Source organism: Dromiciops gliroides, chromosome 4 (assembly GCF_019393635.1).
Source record: "Dromiciops gliroides isolate mDroGli1 chromosome 4, mDroGli1.pri, whole genome shotgun sequence".
NCBI lineage: Eukaryota > Metazoa > Chordata > Mammalia > Microbiotheria > Microbiotheriidae > Dromiciops > Dromiciops gliroides.
In genome coordinates this window covers 161,160,663-161,179,079 of record NC_057864.1, presented here as the reverse complement: position 1 = coordinate 161,179,079, position 18,417 = coordinate 161,160,663, and the positions used below count along the sequence as shown (strand labels likewise).

The window sequence follows — 18,417 nt, the reverse complement described above, 5'->3', positions numbered from 1 at the left end:
AGAGTGCTAGGTGCATACCAGTAGACCTCATCTGGCTTTGCCTCGTGGCCAGTTGAGGGGGACAGTGTATGCAAGAGGAAATGTGGAGTGACTGCCAGATCTACAGGCTGCCAAATTAATGGCTTGGCTGAACTGCATTACTTCCATAGACATTCCCCCTAAGTATCACTGGTCTGGGTTTGTGAGTCTTTCCAGCATCTTTTTAGGGCTCTGGGTTTCCTTAGTAGATTGGGGATCATCACCTTCTATCCCCTAATGCACATCTTCCCCTCTAAGACTCCCACAGATTCCTTTGTTTGGGTATGGGGAATATTAATCCTTTGATTAACCTATAAATTTCCTCTGAATTCTGAAAGAGAAGGCTTGCTGGTGGAGGCTAAGCCTGGGCAAATGTTAATGTGCCCCCCTCACTCAGGTCTATCTATTTCTTGCTCCAGAATGGCTTCAGCTCCGTGCAGGCCACACAGTTACAGACCACACAATCTGTTGAAGGTGAGTGTTCCCCAGTTTTCTGTCTAACTAATGGTGTTTTGTTCTTTAACCTCTGTTCTAGTATCTGTATAATCAGCATTTCTCAAACTGGATTCTACAAAGCTATTAGAAGGATGTCTGTGAAAAAGAAAGTTAATATCGGTAGGCAGACACAGCAAATCAGACAGCCCATCTGCTTTGCTCTTTGTCAGTTGTGTACAATATATGTATGCTCTGTAATTACAGAAATCCATTAGATAGAGGTGAAGAACAATGGGATCAAAAGGATATGGTTTCTTGTTCATTTAGAATCAGTCTTTAAGCATATCCAATATGATACAAAATCATTTGATTGTTGGCTTTAGCAGAAGGAACTTAAAAGAATCAGAATTTATTTCCATTAATGTTTATTTAAACTATGCTTTGCAAAAAAAAAAAATGCCAATAATTAGACAAGATCAAATAATTTGAAGGAATAAGTGAAAATGTTAACTAAGATGGAACAATAAAAACAAACATCTATAAACCCACCAGATATACAAGAAATACAGTATGACAATAGCTATTTTCAATTTGTACTTTTGGTGATTGTGACACACTGTATTGATTCAAAATTTTAAAAAATATCTCTGGCAAAATTGTAAAGGCATTTGTTGATCAAGAAATTGAATTAAAAAATGTGGAACTCTTTCAAAGTGGAAAAGTGACAAATCAAAACAATCTCTATCTTCCCCATCCTAAATTTTTGTTTAACTCTCCATCCAATATTCTCATTTACAAAACACAATTAGGTAAAGGCTTTATACCCTTTGCACTAAAGTTGTTTTTAAAAATCAACATCAGGGGGCAGCTAGGTGCCTCAGTGGGTAAAGCACTGGCCTTGGATTCAGGAGTACCTGAGTTCAAATCCAGCCTCAGACACTTGACACTTAACTAGCTGTGTGACTCTGGGCAAGTCACTTAACCCTCATTGCCCTGGAAAAAAAAATCAACATCATTTGGTAATAGTGGTAGATGTTTACAAATATTTTTAAATTTTTACTGGAAGGGTTCTATGTAAGTCTTGTTTAAAGTGAAAGGTTCTTCTGTTGTAAAATGTCTTCAAACCATTGCATTGGATAATAATATAATCTACTGAAAAGAATTCTGAGCCAATGATAAGGAAGAGTTATAGTCTTAACCTCTATTCTGATATATTGATCTTGGCACAAGTCCTAAATATCACTTTGCCTCAGTTTCTTCATTTGTAATGGAGGTGTGATTTGCTCCTCCTTAAAATGATATGCAGATAATAACTTCAAATATTTGGAGTCTTAAAAGAAAATAGGTTCTATAGAAATCAGAGTGGACTGTTATTAATCATTTTACTTGCTTACAGTTGAGACAGCTTTGAATAGTAGTCACATCTTTACTCTTTCCCTCCCTTATCCTACAAGTCTTCTAAAATTGTAATTTTCCTTTCCTCTCCTCTTTCTTCTTAGGTGCTACTGGCCCTGCGGTGAAATCTGATTCACCCTCTGCTCCCAGCATCCCCCCTCTCAATGACACAGTATCTGCAGCTTCCTTGCTGACCACAGCCAATCAACACTCATCTGCATTGGGTGGCTTGAGCCACAGTGAGGAGCTTCCAAATACTACCACCACTCAACACAGCAGGTGAGTGAATGGGGATACTACTGGTCATTGTAGCCCTCTGGGGTCCTTGCTGACACTCAACAGAAGGTCTACCTGGGTGACATATGGAATACTTGACTTGAAGTAAGGAACAGTTTTGCAGATACCACCTCAGATAACTGCTAGCTCAGTGATCTTGTTAAGCTCAAATGAAATAGTTTATATAAAAAATTTTGTAAATTTAAAAATTCTGTAAATCAGTGATTGTTACTGTTGTTATTATTAGCAGCAGTGGTTACTATAGCCCTGGCTTTGCTAATCAGATGATTTAACTTTGGAGGCAAAAAGGAGTTTCTTTCATTTTCCAGCAGTCACTTGTTTTACTGATCACTTCAAATAGAATGATTGATGACCCTCTGGTCCTGGTGTGGGCACCTTCTTCTCCCCCCCCTCCCCCCGTTTTTTGCCTATTACTCCTTGTCTGATTTAGCATCCCAAGAAGAAATAGATGGTTGAGGTTCTTTGGCTGCAAACACTTTGTCTTTATCTCTCTAGCACATTATCTACCCAACAGAATACACTTTCATCATCATCATCTTCTGGGCGCACTTCAACATCAACTCTTTTGGTGAGTATAACTTGCAGCTAGGGAGCAAGACTTCCTTACATTTACTCCCTGTTAGCAGGAAACTCTTCATTCCCCACTCCTACTCACTTATTTTGTGACCTTGTGTCAAGTCACTTAACTCCTGTAAAATAAAAATGGCAAAAAACCCCCAACCCCAAAACAAAACACCAAGACTTGAGATGAATTTGGGGGGTGTGTGTGTAAAAATGTATACTTTATCCAATATAGGCACTCAGTCAGTATATGTTGAACTAAATGGGACCAGTTAGCCCCACATCTGCTTTCCAGATGTCTTGATTTTAAAAGATTTCTTTAGGGTAACAGACATATACATTTTCTTAAGGCTCAGGAGATTACGATGAGAATGAGACTATAAGAGGATAGAGATGACAGGGTGAGAGGGCGGCTAGGTGGCGCAGTGGATAAAGCACCGACCCTGGATTCAGGAGTTCCTGAGTTCAAATCCGGCCTCAGACACTTGACACTTACTAGCTGTGTGACCCTGGGCAAGTCACTTAACCCCCATTGCCCCGAAAAAAAAAAAAAAAGAGATGACAGGTTGGTGGCAAGTGAAGTGAGGGGTGAGAGAATAGAACCTTATGGTAATTGAGTGGCACACCAATCATTTGAACCTCAGCAGTAAGCATATGTACATCACTGTGATGTCTGACTCCTCCTGACCCCGTTTGGGGTTTTCTTGACAAAGATACTGGAGTGGTTTGCCATTAACTTATCTGGCTCATTTTACAAAGGAGGAAAGTGAGGTACACAGGGTGAAATGACTTGCCTAGGCCCACATAACTTAAGTGTCTGAGGCCAGATTTGAACCCATCAAGGTGATTCTTCCTGGCTTCAGGCCAAATTCTCTATCTATTCTGTTACCTCGCCATTGTAGTAGAGTTGTTCTCTAACAACTTTGGATAGCTCCTGAAAGTTCCAAGTTTTTGGACTGAACCCATGATTTTATTGATGTAGGGAATGCCCTTTACCAACGCAGATTGATTCTTTTTCTTCAACTTAGAGAGTTGTTTGAGGTCATGAGAGTTTGTCATAAGGTCATAGATTCAGATTTACAGACCTTGTGACTCATTACAGCCTCAAGTGGTTCCTAGCCATTGTATAATGGCTTCCTTTTCTCTTGGCTTGGCACATGCATTATATCTTGTCTGAACTACTAAAATAGAAGCCAGACTTGGAACTTTTGACAGCAGAAACTCAGCAGTTGTTTTGAGGCATTTCATCAAAGGTGGCTTTGCCCAGGAATACCAATAAAGGCAGTGATTTTAATAGGACCCCATTTTGCACTGTGAGGCTGAACTTTTAGGATCCTCAGGTTTCCTAAAGAGGATTTCAATAGGCATTTCAGGCTTGCCTTTCAAATATCTTTTTCCAGTCTATTCTGGAACTCAGCTTAGCCTACCTACTAGACTGAGGTTAATTGAGCTGCCTAATAGCAGACCTGACCTGATTCCTATTCACCTTTTTGTCACTGTACAACGTGAACATTCACTAGGCCAAATTTGCTAGGGATTGTAGTTAGAATTTGAATTTATTGGGAGTCTACAAAACACCCTAAATAGTCAGCTTCTCCAGGGCAGGAACTGTCTTTTGCTTCTTGTTCTGCGATCAGCACGTAGTACGTGCTTAATAAATGTTTATTGACTGACTAATTTAAAATACTGGGCTTTAAGATCCCTTTACCATTTTTATGATTATGAAGGTATTTCTCCTATACCTTGAGATCGTAGGTCTATAATATTGTAGTATATTATAGAGTTGGAAGCGACATCCTCCAACCCAACCTCCTCGTTTTGTAGATAAGGGTAGTTCCAAAGTGGTTAAGGAAATTGCCCACGGTCATATTGGTTGAACAGTTAGGATTTCAGAGAATATGAATTTGAAAATTGGAAGGGACCTAGCAGGTATCTTGTCTAATTCATATTCTAAAGGAATCCCCACCACAGCACAGCTGACTGGGAGTTGTTTGGCTTCAGCTTGAAGACATTAAAGGAGAGGAGATCTAGCTCTTCTCAAGGCAGCATTTTTCACTTACTGGTAGCTCTAATTGTTTGGAAGTTTTTCCTGAAAATAATTATAAATTTGGTACTTTGTAATACCCACCTAGTTCTGCCATCTGAGGCCACAACAAACCTAATCTCCCTCCATGTGACAGCCCTTCATACTTAAATTTGAACTCAGATTTTCTGATTTCCAAAATCTATGGTCTTTCTATTAAATGTGCTCATTTTTTATGGAGTTCCCAGTTGTCCTTGTATTTGAATGGGTACTTCATTTCTGACCTGATGACAACTCTTTTCCATGTGGTGGAATAATCCAGCACTTTGTGTCCCAGAATTGTCTTGGATATGAGAGATGTTTTATGAGTGCCATACTCTCATCTATTAGTCTTTGTCTGGTGGAGGTTTATTACTTGGGCAAAAGCAACCTTGCAGATCTCTGGCTTAGATTGTGGTATAATGAAAGCAGGAACAATTTGGAGGTCAGAAGATCTGAATTCAAATTCCTGTTGGCTGTCTTACTGTGTGTGGACTTAGGCTAAGTCCTTTTACACTCTTTTCACTTTATCTTCAAATTGAGATTATAATGATATTTAGAAGCTTAAAGCTATATATGTAGAGAGGGGAGGGGGATGGGGGAGAGGGAGAGAGAATTCTTTTTTTCCCCTACTCCATGGTCTCTGATAGAGGGGAAAGGAACAAAAGGGAAGCCATGATGCTATGATTGCCTAACGTTATGACATCCTCTGTCATCAGGTTATCAGGAATGATATCTTTAGTCTCAGCTTTGCTTGTTCCCACATTATTAGCATAGCTCTAAACATGTCTTGCATGAAGTTTCCGTATTGGTTGTTAAGTTTCCTCTCTGTTTTTTTGGAGTAACACAACTTAGCTACAATGGTTCTGGATTTGAGAAACTGATTTTCAGACCTCGTTAGCTGAAGGGTTATATTCTTCCCACTATATTGGCATAGGGTATTCTTGTGATCTCCCAACTCTTCTGATCCAGATGAGTTAATTGTTTGCTTAGTAGGTGGGTATTGGACTTCTTACCTAATGTGCCAACTTCTGTTCCCTTCTGCCTCCCCATCTTGTTTTGTTTTGTTTGTAGCACACAAGCGTTGAAAGTGAGGCGAGTCTCCATTCTTCCTCCAGCACTTTCTCTACTGCATCCAGCACAGTCTCGGCGCCTCCCCCTGTGGTCAGCGTCTCATCCAGCCTAAATAGTGGCAGTAGTCTAGGCCTCAGCCTGGGTAGTAACTCCACCGTCACCGCCTCAACCAGAAGCTCAGTCGCCACGACTTCAGGTAGCCCTACTTGGGAGATGGGTGGTACCTCCTTGGGGTAAAGAGGAGGAGGAATGGTCATTTATCTTATTAGAAATGCCCTTTCTCTTTCAGGAAAAGCTCCCCCCAATCTTCCTCCTGGGGTCCCACCGTTGTTGCCTAATCCATATATCATGGCTCCAGGGCTGTTACATGCCTACCCGGTAAGTGGGATTTGGGGGGGTCCCTCTCTGAAGAGTAAAGTTGGCCTTTTCCTTTTCTCTTCCCTTCTGCTTCATAACTCTGCCTACACAGTAGGTTCTAGAATAAGAATATTTCAAAATAAGCTAGTTGGAATCAGATATAAACAAAGGAGTTTGGTTTTATAGCATGAAGAAAATTGAGATCTAGTCAAGCTATCACATCCATGCTTGGAATGGCTCTTTAGTGGTTTGAATGTAAATTTGGAGTCTTTATCAATTTCTCTGAAGAAAATTATTTTCTTCTCTGTATCTTTTTAGGTAAAACTTGGGAATTTTTTTTGCGGGGCAATGGGGGTTAAGTGACTTGCCCAGGGTCACACAGCTAGTAAGTGTCAAGTGTCTGAGCCCGGATTTGAACTCAGGTACTCCTGAATCCAGGGCCGGTGCTTTATCCACTGTGCTATCTAGCCGCCCCCGGGATTGTTTTTTCAGTATTCTTTGCTGGGGTTGTTGACTCCAAACTTTGCATAAGATTTCACCTATACAACTTCCTAACTTGAAGAATGTTAATGTGGAAATGCAAAAAAACCCCAAAACCTAATACCAACTCAGATCAAAAGCTATGGGGTCACTGAGTGACTGAGTATGTAGTTATTTAACTAGGTTTTTTAGGAGAGAGATTTTAAGCCAGATTTTGAAAAAGGTGGATAAAAATTGATGAATGGATTTCCATCCCAGTTCTACCACTAACAATATAGTCATGATTGTACTGTTATATAATGGATATATCATGATTATAAGGCCCTCTTGGACCTTTTTTTTCCTCTCTCTCCTCTAAAATTGGAAGAAATTTATGTTCTTTTCTGGCCTTCTAAAGTTTTTCATGTTTAGGATAGAATGGAATTTCTCTTTAGAAGCTGGGAGTTGGCTTCTCTTGACTCTTTTTCCCTTGACCTGACCTTACTATATTCGAGTATGGTTATAGGAAGGATCTAGTTATTTACCTTCCCTTACCACAGATACATTTATCTTTCAGCCACAAGTGTATGGTTATGACGACTTGCAGATGCTTCAGACAAGATTCCCCTTGGTGAGTATATGGGGTAGAGTCATGACAAAAGGAGGTGCTCAGAGAGGCTGGGAATTGGTGGGAAGAAATTATTTTTTTTAATTATAATTTTTTTTAATGGGCAATGAGGGTTAAGTGACTTGCCCAGGATCACACAACTAGTTCGTGTCAAGTGTCTGAGGCCAGATTTGAACTCAGGTCCTCCTGAATCCAGGGCCGGTGCTTATCCACTGAGCCACCTAGCTGCCCCGAGAACTGATTTCTTAATGCAATAAGAACCAAAATCGTGTGACATGTTGATACCCCTGCCTGATATTCCTCAATGCCCTGGGACTCAGGTTGTCTTACTTTTTCTCCCTGACAAATCCAGGGGGCAATATCTGTTTGCTTAAGAGAATAATATTGGCCATCACTCTTGAGGACAGGACTTCAGCAGGGTTGGGAGATAGATCAGGACAAAAGATCCTTGTAGGTACTTGGGCAACTTAAATGGGCATACCCGTAGACCTTGCCTGACTCTGCCTGTAGTCAAGCAGTGGGGACAGTGTGTGCCAGAGGAAACAGAGCTTCTGTGAGCTATGGCCAGCACTATTAGTGGCTGGCTGTATTGCATTACTCTAACAATCTTGTTCCTACCTCTGGATGATGACTGGGATGGGGGACTGAGGTATGGAATCTCAACCTCCTTGTTCTGTTTTCTAGGATTACTACAGCATCCCGTTTCCTACACCTACCACTCCGTTGACCGGGAGGGATGGTAGCCTGGCCAGCAACCCTTACTCTGGTAGGACTGGGATGGGGCTGGACATGATATTAGAGTTTATGGGATTTGTCCTTGAGGTATTTTGTCAGCAGCAAGAAGGGGTTGGAACAAACGTAAGATGTTAACTTTTGGATCCTACTGGAAAAGGCTTGTTGCTGTGGCTTCTTCCCAGCTTTTCCTGTTGTGTCCAAAAAATACCTTGTGACTTCACCTAATCTTAAGTTTCTTTAGTTCATCTTTACCTCATCTCCTTGTCCTTGTGGTCGCTGTCTTGTTGCCTGTTAGACATGCAGTTCCATTGCTGTCTTTTTTTTTTTCGAATCTGTCATTATCTTGGTATGTTAGCCTGGAAGTCCAAATGATCATTAAGTGTGTGATCTAGAAAAACTTGCTTAATCTCTTTGGGCTAGGTTTGTTTTTATCTGGAAGAGCCCGTCCCCACTGTAGATGAGGCTGAGAATCCAGAGAGAATATGTAGAATGTGCTCTATAGCTATGAAAGGCTGCATGAATGAAGCTTTCATGATTCTGTCCTTCATTTCCTTCACTGGCCTCCTTTCATAGAGATGTAGCTCTTTCATCAGTGTTGTATGTGCCAGAGGGGAAAGGGAAGCTAGCTTCTGTGAGACATGGCTAGTTGGCAACTCCCTGCCAGCCCATGCCCAGAGAGCAGGCACCAAGGTAGGACCATTTCCAGAGTAGTGAAAGTGAGCCTGGATTAGCAGTGTGGTGATGAAAGCTGTGGCCCTATGTGCCAGCTGTTGCATTGTCACCATCCACATTGACTGCCGTGCCCTTCACGTAGTAGGCATTCAGGGCATTTTTCTGAACATGATTGTAGTTTTATGAGTGTCTATTATGTGCTCAGAACAGTTGAGAGTGTCAGAGAGGTACAGAATTTAGTAGTTGGGAAAGGGAAAAAGTATAGCACAAATATTCCTGATGGAGGGAATGGCATCTGTCTCACTGTTACCTAGAAATCAGCAGAGAAAACCTTTACGGTGGTCTTTAGAAGCCCCTGGGTGCATAGATCTGGCAAAGAGTCCGAGGACCTGGGTTTTTATCCCAGCTCTACCGCGAAGAATTTTTAACAGCTTTGACAAGGCATCCCCAGGAAATAGGTGATTCCACATTGTCGTGAGAGGAGAAGGGCCGATGCACATTGTCTTTCTTGGCACAGGTGACCTCTCAAAGTTCGGCCGTGGAGATGCCTCGTCCCCAGCCCCGGCCACGACTCTGGCACAGCCCCAGCAGAATCAGACGCAGACTCACCACACCACACAGCAGACATTCCTGAACCCGGCGCTGCCTCCTGGCTACAGTTACACCAGCCTGCCGTACTACACAGGGGTCCCGGGCCTCCCCAGCACCTTCCAGTACGGGCCTGCTGTATTCCCTGTGAGTACCTTGACTTGGTCACTCCCCAGAGGGCAGGTCCCTGACTCTTCTGGTGTGACTGGCCTTCTCAGCGGGTGGGGAGGGATGAGGAGGATAATGGCCATTTATTTCTATGTAGAATAAATGAGGAATGTGTTCTCATCTAGAAATTATTTTTCACAGACATGTCACTGCCCTGAACTTCCCTATCCCCATTTACCTTCATCTGACCGTTCTTGACAGCTGGTAATAAAATGAGTGCCCCACACTCCTTAACTGAGCTCAGTTCCCCTATCGAACTGATGGGTATACTGCCATAGGACAGGATCAGGGCCGTCCTCTCAGGTCACTGAGGCCTCACCCCCTCTCCCTTCCAGGTCGCTCCTACCTCTTCCAAGCAGCATGGTGTGAATGTCAGTGTGAACGCATCGGCCACCCCTTTCCAACAGCCAAGTGGGTATGGATCTCATGGATACAACACTGGTAAGCCCAGCTTGATCCCAGATGTCTTGATGTTCAAGGGGAATTGGCTGTGGGGGCAGTCTGGGATGGGTCGCAGTTAGGGTTGGAGAATCCTGTTGAGAGGCAGTAGACAGTGGGCACTTGTCCTTCAGCCTCTGTTCAGCACCAGCAAGAAAGTTTGGCATTGTGTTCTAGTGCCCGCTTGCCTGGAGCTGGGTGATGCTCAGGGCATGTGTTGGCTGCTGGGATAGCATGGCTGGCAGTAGTGGGGGGGTGGTAGAGGTAGGGCAGTGCTGCTGGGCAAAGGGACCTGAGATTTGGTTGAGATGATGTCAGTGGAGGCAAGTGGCAATTTGTGTGGCATCAATAAACTTGAAGGGGATAGGTTCGTTGTACCTAGGATTGAGTATGTCCTCGGAGACTGTGGCTGGTTCGGCGCTGTTCTCTTTATGTGCCTAGGTTTGTCCTGTGGTTTCCATTCCTCAGATAAGGGAACATCCAGTGAAGTTTAGGGGTGGAGGGTGAGATAGTGATATAGTGAGAACTAGAGGGACAGTGGGCTAAGCAGTTGTATCTACGATGGTTCTTTCAGTTTTATGGCCATTCTCTTTGCAGAAGCCTGGTTGCATGTCTCTGTGCTGGGGAGACAGCTCTTTAACAACTCATGTTTTTGAGCTTAACCACAAAAAAGATTACAGGGCTGGGGTGGGGGTGGCGGTGGTGGTGGTGGTGGTCCCTGAAGTAGATGTTGGGGTGAGAGACATTGTGCCTGGCACCTGACTGATTTTCTAACTCCCTCAGATTCTGAGTCAAGGGAGAGGACCATTCAGTCTTATTCTTCCTTTTCAGCGGCTTTGCAGGTTCAGTTGTGTATGGGAAGGAGAATGTTGCATTGGTGGGAGTGGGGGTTGCCTCCTTATGAGTCCCTTAGAGCCTTCAGCTCAGTCTCAGCTCCAGAATAATCTGGAGGCAGCAGCTTTTGTACTCTCCCCTTCTCTGTGGGCACCAGGTGGGTAAACTATCCCAGATTTTTTAAGAACAGGGACAGGGCACATGGGTACCTCAGGAACTGCTAGTGGGGTGGAGGCATGAAGTTGTAATGTGTGACTTGGATTAGTGTTGTGGATTTGGGCTGAGTGTTTCTGGGATGCCCCGTCGTGCCCCTCCTTATCCAGGTTCTAAGCCCAACTATCCCCTTTCACTGAGCAGAGTCTCTACCCCAAGCACCTCAGAGGTGTGACTTGGTGGGGAGGGTTATAAACCCCCTCCTTTGGGGGCAGATAGGTGGCGCAGTGGATAAAGAACTGGCCCTGGATTCAGGAGGACCTGAGTTCAAATCCGGCCTCAGACACTTGACACTTATTAGGTGTGTGACCCTGGGCAAGTCACTTAACCCTCATTGCCCCACCTCCCCCTAAAAAAACCAAAACCCTCCTTGGAGTGACTTCATCCCTGTCACCAAAACTTTAGCTTTAGATACTGGCTGGGCCAGGGTCAGAAATCTGAGAGAATAAGATAACATGGGGTTTTATGGTCCTGTCAGATTACAGAAAAATCAAGGGTGAGTGGGGGTAGCATTGCTACCCCCTTCTCCTGAGCACCCCCTCCCCAAGATTTTGGAGACCTGATGCAATTCATTTCAGAAGCCCCATTCCCCCAACCCCATAGGGGATTCTGGTCATTCCCCTTTCCTCATCAACCTCTTAAATTCATTTATTTTTATGTATTTGATTCCTTTTAGGAAGAAAATATCCACCCCCTTACAAGCATTTCTGGACGGCTGAGAGCTAATTTGGCCCATGGCTGGGGGCTATGTTTTGTGTGTGTGTGTGAATTTGCACTGAAGTCTTGTTTCAGAAACCAGACCACTGAGGAGAGCCTGCTGAGCTGAGGCCAAGGCCTTCGTGGCTTGGGGGAATGAGTTGGTGGATACCTTCTGGGCTTTTGAACCTGCCCCTCTCCCCTCCCCTCCCCTCGGTGTGTCTGACCCCGTCTTAACTGTTTCAAGTACAAGCGGTGCAGTGCCTCCGAAGCCGCAATGCACACACCCGCTGTTGCTTTTGATTTCTGGAAGGCATGTAGTTTCAACTTGTAACAAATATTTGTAGTCTTCAATAAACTGTGGTATTTCTTTAGCTAACTCTGGCGTTCTTTCCGTGCATGTCTCTCTGGACAACAGGAGCTAATATTTGTGCTGTGGATATGGGGGATGGAAGGGTGGAAGGATGATCTTGTCAATCAAACCCCAGCACAGCCAGAGAAGCCACTGTTTAACTTTTTGGTACATGGTGGCGTTCTCAGGAAGAGGGTAGCAGTTTCAATTCCCAGCCTATTGGTTATTGAGGAAAGTTAAATTTGTAGGGAACTCTTGATTTCCCAAGCTTAATTTCTATTCACCTTTCCATTCATCCTTCACTTTGTTACTCTAGGGAAAGGCGTTTGGGGTAGCATTGAGGTAGAAGAATTGGCACTGGGAATCCAGAGCTTGGGAAAAGTTTTCAGTGGCTTAACTGCTTGCTGTTCCTGCCTCTTGAAGACCAAGAGGCTGACTCAGATATGATTTGGTTATTAGCAACCACCTAACATGTTTTGATCCCTTTATGAATACTCTCTGGTCAGAGGTAGGGCATTCTTACCTATTTTCATTCAAGGATATGTGACTGTTTAGTGGTCCTCATGGATTCTGGATATAACCAAAGGCCTGTGGGTAAGGTTTTGTCAGTGTCTTGTCTCCCCAATCCAGCTTTCACACGCTCAGTCTTTTTATGGAGTCATTTTGGGTTTGGAGTTGGACCCTTCTTTGGGAGGGAGGGTGTCAAATTTATTGAATAATCTCTCCTCCCCAGTTTTCTGTTCTTTGCTACCCCAAAACCTGGCTGTTTACCTTTCCGTGGATCTTTTTCAGATTGTTGGAACCCTTAAATAATAAATCTGACCAACTTTCCGAGTCATATGTGTTCACCATAGGAAGGGGAAATGTGTTTACTGTTTCTCCTGTTACAGCCTTTCTCACTATGCTGATGTGATTATAACTATTCCTTTGGGGAGAAGGGCTTCTGTAATCTTGAGGGGATCTTGAGTAATTCCTTAGTTGAGGTGAAGAGCCCTAGAGTTATTAGCCTTAATTTCTTTCCCTACTTAATAATTGTGAGACTGAGGGGTTCTCCTTTCCCTCCCCTATCTCCTCAAAAAGATATTTATCATGGGAACTGTGTCCTCTGATCAGAGGTTGACAAGGTGTTATAGAGGACCCACATTTCTCTGAATCCACAAATGGAAAGCCTGGCCTTTCCTTCTGTTATGCCTGTGACCCCTGATTTCCTAAGCAGTATCAACTAGTTATCTTTAACAGTGAAAGCAAACTTGTTGTGTTGCCTTTTGGTTTGCCTTCTAAAGTTACTTTTATCCTATCTAGCACCAGTCCCACCCACTTACACACATCCTCTTAGGTTTAGGTCTTTGTAATTGGGCCCCTATCTTAACATGTTTAAGAATCAGAAATTTTGCTTCCATTACAAATTTAGCCAAGAGAAACACCTAAGGCCTAAAGAAAACACATTACTAACAGTATTCTTTGTCCTTTTCCCTCTTACCTATCTGTGGTGCCTTAAGATAGAGAATGGAGGCTACCCTAGGAATAAAGAAATATTTGACGTCAGTTGGGAGCTTCTGGCACCTGGTCTGGTCAGGACTTTTATGGGGGGGGGATTTTTCTGGCTACGATGTGCCATTCTCTATTGTGAAGGTCTCAGTTGGGTATACAGCCTCCATTTTAGTTGACTGGAAACTGACATGTTGGGCTTGAATGTAAGTAAAGAAAGACTTGGATTCTAGATCTGGAATGAGCACCTCCATTGTTAAGGGATAGCATATAAGCTATGCATAAGGATAATAGGTGGAGAGATCTTCAGTTGTGGTTTGATTACTGTAGAAAATGGCTCGTATCCCTCTCGGATTACCCTGGAACTGTATCGGGAGGGATGGAAACAGCGATCAATAAGGAAGATGTGAGACAGGATAGCTGACTTAAAACTGACAACTAAGATGATGGGACTCTGTAAATGGCCTTTGAAGTCTCTACTCCAAGTGGACAGTGGTTCTTTGCCCATTGCCTACATGGTGATGGTGTGTGCCAGCCCCATTTATACCTCTAGCAGACACAAGGCCTCTGGGAAAATTCTGAGTAAATTGAAACTGACTGCTTCTGAGTGAGCATGGAGGTCGGGTAAGGGAGACTAGCTATAAAGGCTGAGTTGGCCTTTTATGTTTTGGCATTCACCTTGACACACAGCTCTGGAGCCCAGGACTTCCCTTGATACTTGAATAGAGCTTTGGTGCCGATTGAGGTAGACATAATTGGGATGGGAAGGTGAAAGGGTGAAATAATTTTAAATTAACTTTTAAAAGCTATTTGACTCCTGTTGGGATTTGAGACAGCGAGTCCTGGAGATTGTTTGTGTTACTCTGGTTTGGATATAGGCTTCCCTGGAAGCTGTACTGTCCCCTTTATACCCTATCCTCAGGAACAAGCCCAACTAATTCTTACGGAGCCTTTGTATCATGGGCTCTTATTGCTTAGGACTGGACTGAAGCTTCCCATGCAGTGATCTAGCTGGAAGAGCCTCAGATACCATTACCTTCATCTCCCCTACCAACCTGCTTTCCACCCCCACTGACTCAGGTACCAGTCAGTTATGTTAATCCTCCTATCTATTTCTTCCTTTCTCAGGTGTATCAGTCACCTCCAGTAATACAGGCGTGCCAGATATTTCGGGTTCTGTGTACTCCAAAACTCAGGTAGGTCCTTAGCTCACTCAGCAGAGGTAGAGAAAGAGGCTGCTGGTGGAGATGGTGTGTGTTGTGACAACAGTGCAGAGTAGGCCTTGAACTAGGTGTCCAGAGACCCAAATTCTTAGATCAGGGCCCATTTCTTCTCTAAAGGTTTATCAGTTCTGTTCCTCCCTGCTGCTTCAGAATGAACAGAAGGGGCAGCTAGGTGGTGCAGTGGATAGAGCACGGGCCCTGGATTCAGAAGGACCTGAGTTCAGATCCGGCCTCAGACACTTAACACTTACTAGCTTTGTGACCCTGGGCAAGTCACTTAACCCCAATTGCCTCACAAAAAAAAAAAAACACGGGCGGCTAGGTGGCGCAGTGGATAAAGCGCCGGCCCTGGACTCAGGAGTACCTGAGTTCAAATCTGGCCTCAGACACTTGACACTTACTAGCTGTATGACCCTGGGCAAGTCACTTAACCCCCATTGCCCAGCAAAAAAAACCAACAACAACAACACAAAAAAAACAAACAAAAAAGAATGAACAGAAGAGTAGTAATGACATAGAAAGATGAAGAGTGGCCAACTCTCAGGAATCCTAAAACTGACTGGGATTGTCTTGACCCCCACCCACCCTGATTTTTGGCCCCTGTTGTTCCTGAAGTGGATGGGTATGGAAAGAATGTGATGGTAGGAAAGGAGTAGGATCTTAGTAACTCAAGTGAGGTTTTTAGATTATCCATGGATTTGAAACTCACTGTTCCCCTCTGATGGCAGCTAATCAAGAATTTACTCTAATTTCCCAAGGATTTGGGAGAAATATCCAAAAGGCCTACAGTACTCAAGAATTTTCAAACTGTTCCACCATTTCTTCTAACTTCCTAACTCAAAAGTAGTTAGGAATGCTACCTACCTTTAGGCATAACAGTCGTAAATTCAGTGACTGTCATTGGCACTTGTAACATGTAGTTACACTGTACAAGATATGCAAGAATAAAAGATAATGGAAGTTATGGATCTTGCTCTCTTGGAGTTTTCAATCTAGTTGGAGGAATTACCAAGAGTGTTACAGGCTAGGGAATGGGGAGTAGTCAGGAATGGCCCTCTGATGCCATTGTGCTTTTCCCCCCATCCCTGAACAGCAGTCCTTTGAGAAACAAGGTTTTCATTCTGGGACTCCTGCTGCCTCCTTCAACTTGCCTTCAGCCCTGGGGAGTGGAGGGCCCATCAATCCGGCCACAGCCGCTGCCTATCCGCCAGCCCCCTTTATGCACATCCTGACCCCACATCAACAGCCACACTCCCAGATCCTCCACCACCACCTGCAGCAGGATGGCCAGGTAACACACTGTTCCCGTCTTGTCTTTCTTCCCCCACTGATCCTTTTCCCTACCACTCCTTAAAGCTGCCTCCCCCTTCCCTCTTCCCCTCCCTTTCCCCCCTCTATCCCCAGCGCCGGCCATGGGCACACAACACACACAGACACAAGCGTACACGACACAAGCGGCCGGCAAGGGAGTCGACAGAGAGGGGGCCAGGCTGGGGAGCTCTTTGCTCATCCTGATAGGTACCTGGAGGGGGTTTGAGTCCCCTCTCCCCTGTGGTACACTTTGTCCCCTATATTTTCCCAATAGCCCTGGACCATGCCCCACCCCTCCCCAATCCTGCCACTATAGCTTTCCCTTCTAACCATGGATTTCTATTGTCAAAGTTTGTCCCTTTATTTTCCATATATCCTGGTTCTGCCTCAGCTACCATATTTGCAGATGATTCTCTGTTGCCAGCGCCAGCAGGAGGAGCAGGTAATGAAACTCTCTGAATGATATAATTGTACCTACCCCCTGCCAGTCCCAAACCCCACTTGCCACAGTCCCGGGGAAATCAAGGAGAAGAAAGATTGCGCGGCCACAAATCGGGATACACAGACACACATAGACACACTCACATGCCTTGCTGGGCTCTCCGGCCTCCCCTTCCCTTCTCCTCCTCTCCTTTTCTCTCTTCCCAACTCTAGAAGGCACTTGACTACTCGAGTGGGTAGGGTTCTTGGGAAAGCATTTGAATCTTGGAGGCCTCAGACAAGTCTCCCCACTCTACCCTGTTCAGTATAGAGGGCTCCAGTAATGTGATGGGGGGCAGGAGGGGCGTTGTGGAGCCATTCTGTCAGGGTCCTATCTATCTGCTCAGCAGAAAGCAGTTCTCCCTTTTTTCTAAGGCAGCTTTGCAAATAAGGAGTCACAGGGATTAAAATCAAGTAAACCAACTCGTTGACCACTTGTCTGAGAATCTTTCCAGATGTGGGCATTTTTGGTGGGGTGGACGGGTAAGATGCAGAAAGAGCAGAAACTGACTTAGCCCCTTAGATGAGCTCTTAAAGTATCTTGCCCTCTGCATTTTCTTCTTGTCTTGAAATCAGAATTGTGCTTTTGCTGACTGGAGAGGGACTAGAACTTCCAAGGGTTCCACTGATTTATGCAGACAACAATTTTGGATTAAGGGCTTAAGGGAAAATGTAGCCTTTGAATGGTTTTTTGGCAGGAGGAGAAATGGAGGAACATGACAGTTCCCAGGCCTTCCCACCCAAAGGTCCCTGCTAACTGGCCTCCTTTCTCCTCCTCCCTGTCCTCCCCCCCTCCCCCTCCACACCCCTTCCCCTGCAGACGGGCAGCGGGCAACGTAGCCAGACCAGCTCCATCCCGCAGAAGCCCCAGAGCAGCAAGTCTGCCTACAACAGCTACAGCTGGGGGGCCAACTGAGGCCCTGGCCCTCTTCACCTCCTTGGCCCCCCTACCTGCCGAGAGGGCCTCTCAGCCTGGCACCTAAGGAAACATCTACAACACAAAAGCACGTGGAGCAGAGGGTCCTGCTGCCCCCCCCTCAGCCTGCCCCAGGCCTCAGCTTCACTTCTGAAGGCCCATTTCTTTCCTCTCCTACCTATTCTCTTGTATGTAATATAGGATTTGTATTTTTTTCCTTTCTCTTTTTTCTTCTCTCCCCACACTACCCCTGCATTCAAGATTATGAAACTCTTTGCTGTGAGCTCTGGCCTTCCTCTTCCTCTTCCTGCTCACCCTGGTGGTGGGAAGTGGCTGGGGGAGAGGACTCTAAATAGATATCATCGGCTCAACAGCCCTAAGTCTCCCTTTTTATTATTAGGAAAACAAAACAAAAAGTCATGAATATGAACAGAATTGTCAGATGAATTAGTTGAAGTGGTTTTTTTTTTTGTACTGTGTCCTCAAATTTAATGGATTAATGTGTCTTGTATATATAAAAAGAAAACCTCTACCTTCAGCCTCTGCCCATTCTTGCTTCGTCTAGGATGTCCTCAATCTCCCTGATGACCAGCTGGGTGAATAAGTATTACTGTACCAACTGGGCCTCCACTAGCAGGCTCCGAAGGCAGTGGAATAAAATGAAATCTTCGCCCTTTAACAACTCCTAACCATGATGTGCCGGTGTCCCCTTCTTCCTGACCCAGAGAGTCATTCAGCTCAGTTCTCAGAAGCACCTCACCTTTAGTGTTAAACTAGGGAGTGAGAAGAGCAGTGGGGAGAAACAGGGTTGGAACAAATGTTTCAGACAATATAGCGATGGAACATAGGCTGCTCTAAACAGATGACTTGGGGAGCGCTCAGGAATAGGATACACAGCACTGACAGAACCAGTTTTTGGCTCTCTTCTTCCTTGGGGTCACAGACCATACTAGTTCTTCCTGTTTTCCCAAAGAGGCTCCTGAACTTTTTTCATTAGGGGTCTTGTTTAGGTAGAAA

The 18,417-nt window shown here is 44.6% G+C and overlaps 1 protein-coding gene and 2 non-coding genes across 20 annotated transcripts in view; all 3 read left to right on the top strand.

Annotated features, from left to right (window-relative positions):
• Positions 1–18,088, top strand: part of UBAP2L (ubiquitin associated protein 2 like) — a 44,981-nt gene extending 26,893 nt beyond the window's left edge. For 4 of the 18 annotated variants that reach the window (XM_044001538.1, XM_044001531.1, XM_044001532.1 and 1 more), the window contains 13 exons: positions 438–492; positions 1,953–2,127; positions 2,641–2,713; positions 5,843–6,038; positions 6,132–6,220; positions 7,236–7,289; positions 7,971–8,052; positions 9,211–9,428; positions 9,785–9,890; positions 14,599–14,666; positions 15,787–15,984; positions 16,396–16,446; positions 17,305–17,932. In XM_044001538.1, coding sequence (XP_043857473.1) covers positions 438–492; positions 1,953–2,127; positions 2,641–2,713; positions 5,843–6,038; positions 6,132–6,220; positions 7,236–7,289; positions 7,971–8,052; positions 9,211–9,428; positions 9,785–9,890; positions 14,599–14,666; positions 15,787–15,984; positions 16,396–16,446; positions 17,305–17,400 — 1,461 coding nt within the window. In that variant the 3' untranslated portion in view covers positions 17,401–17,932. Of the gene's footprint in view, positions 1–437; positions 493–1,952; positions 2,128–2,640; positions 2,714–5,842; positions 6,039–6,131; positions 6,221–7,235; positions 7,290–7,970; positions 8,053–9,210; positions 9,429–9,784; positions 9,891–11,610; positions 12,358–14,598; positions 14,667–15,786; positions 15,985–16,395; positions 16,447–17,304; positions 17,933–17,965 lie in introns of those variants that run through there. The other 14 variants (XM_044001544.1, XM_044001537.1, XM_044001539.1 and 11 more) reach the window with 9 other exon arrangements.
• Positions 11–151, top strand: LOC122727124. Its single transcript, XR_006353076.1, has one exon. It is a non-coding gene; the product is annotated as a small nucleolar RNA SNORA58 (small nucleolar RNA).
• LOC122727121 lies at positions 7,760–7,894 on the top strand. Its single transcript, XR_006353075.1, has one exon. It is a non-coding gene; the product is annotated as a small nucleolar RNA SNORA58 (small nucleolar RNA).
• Positions 18,089–18,417: the final 329 nt, after the last annotated feature.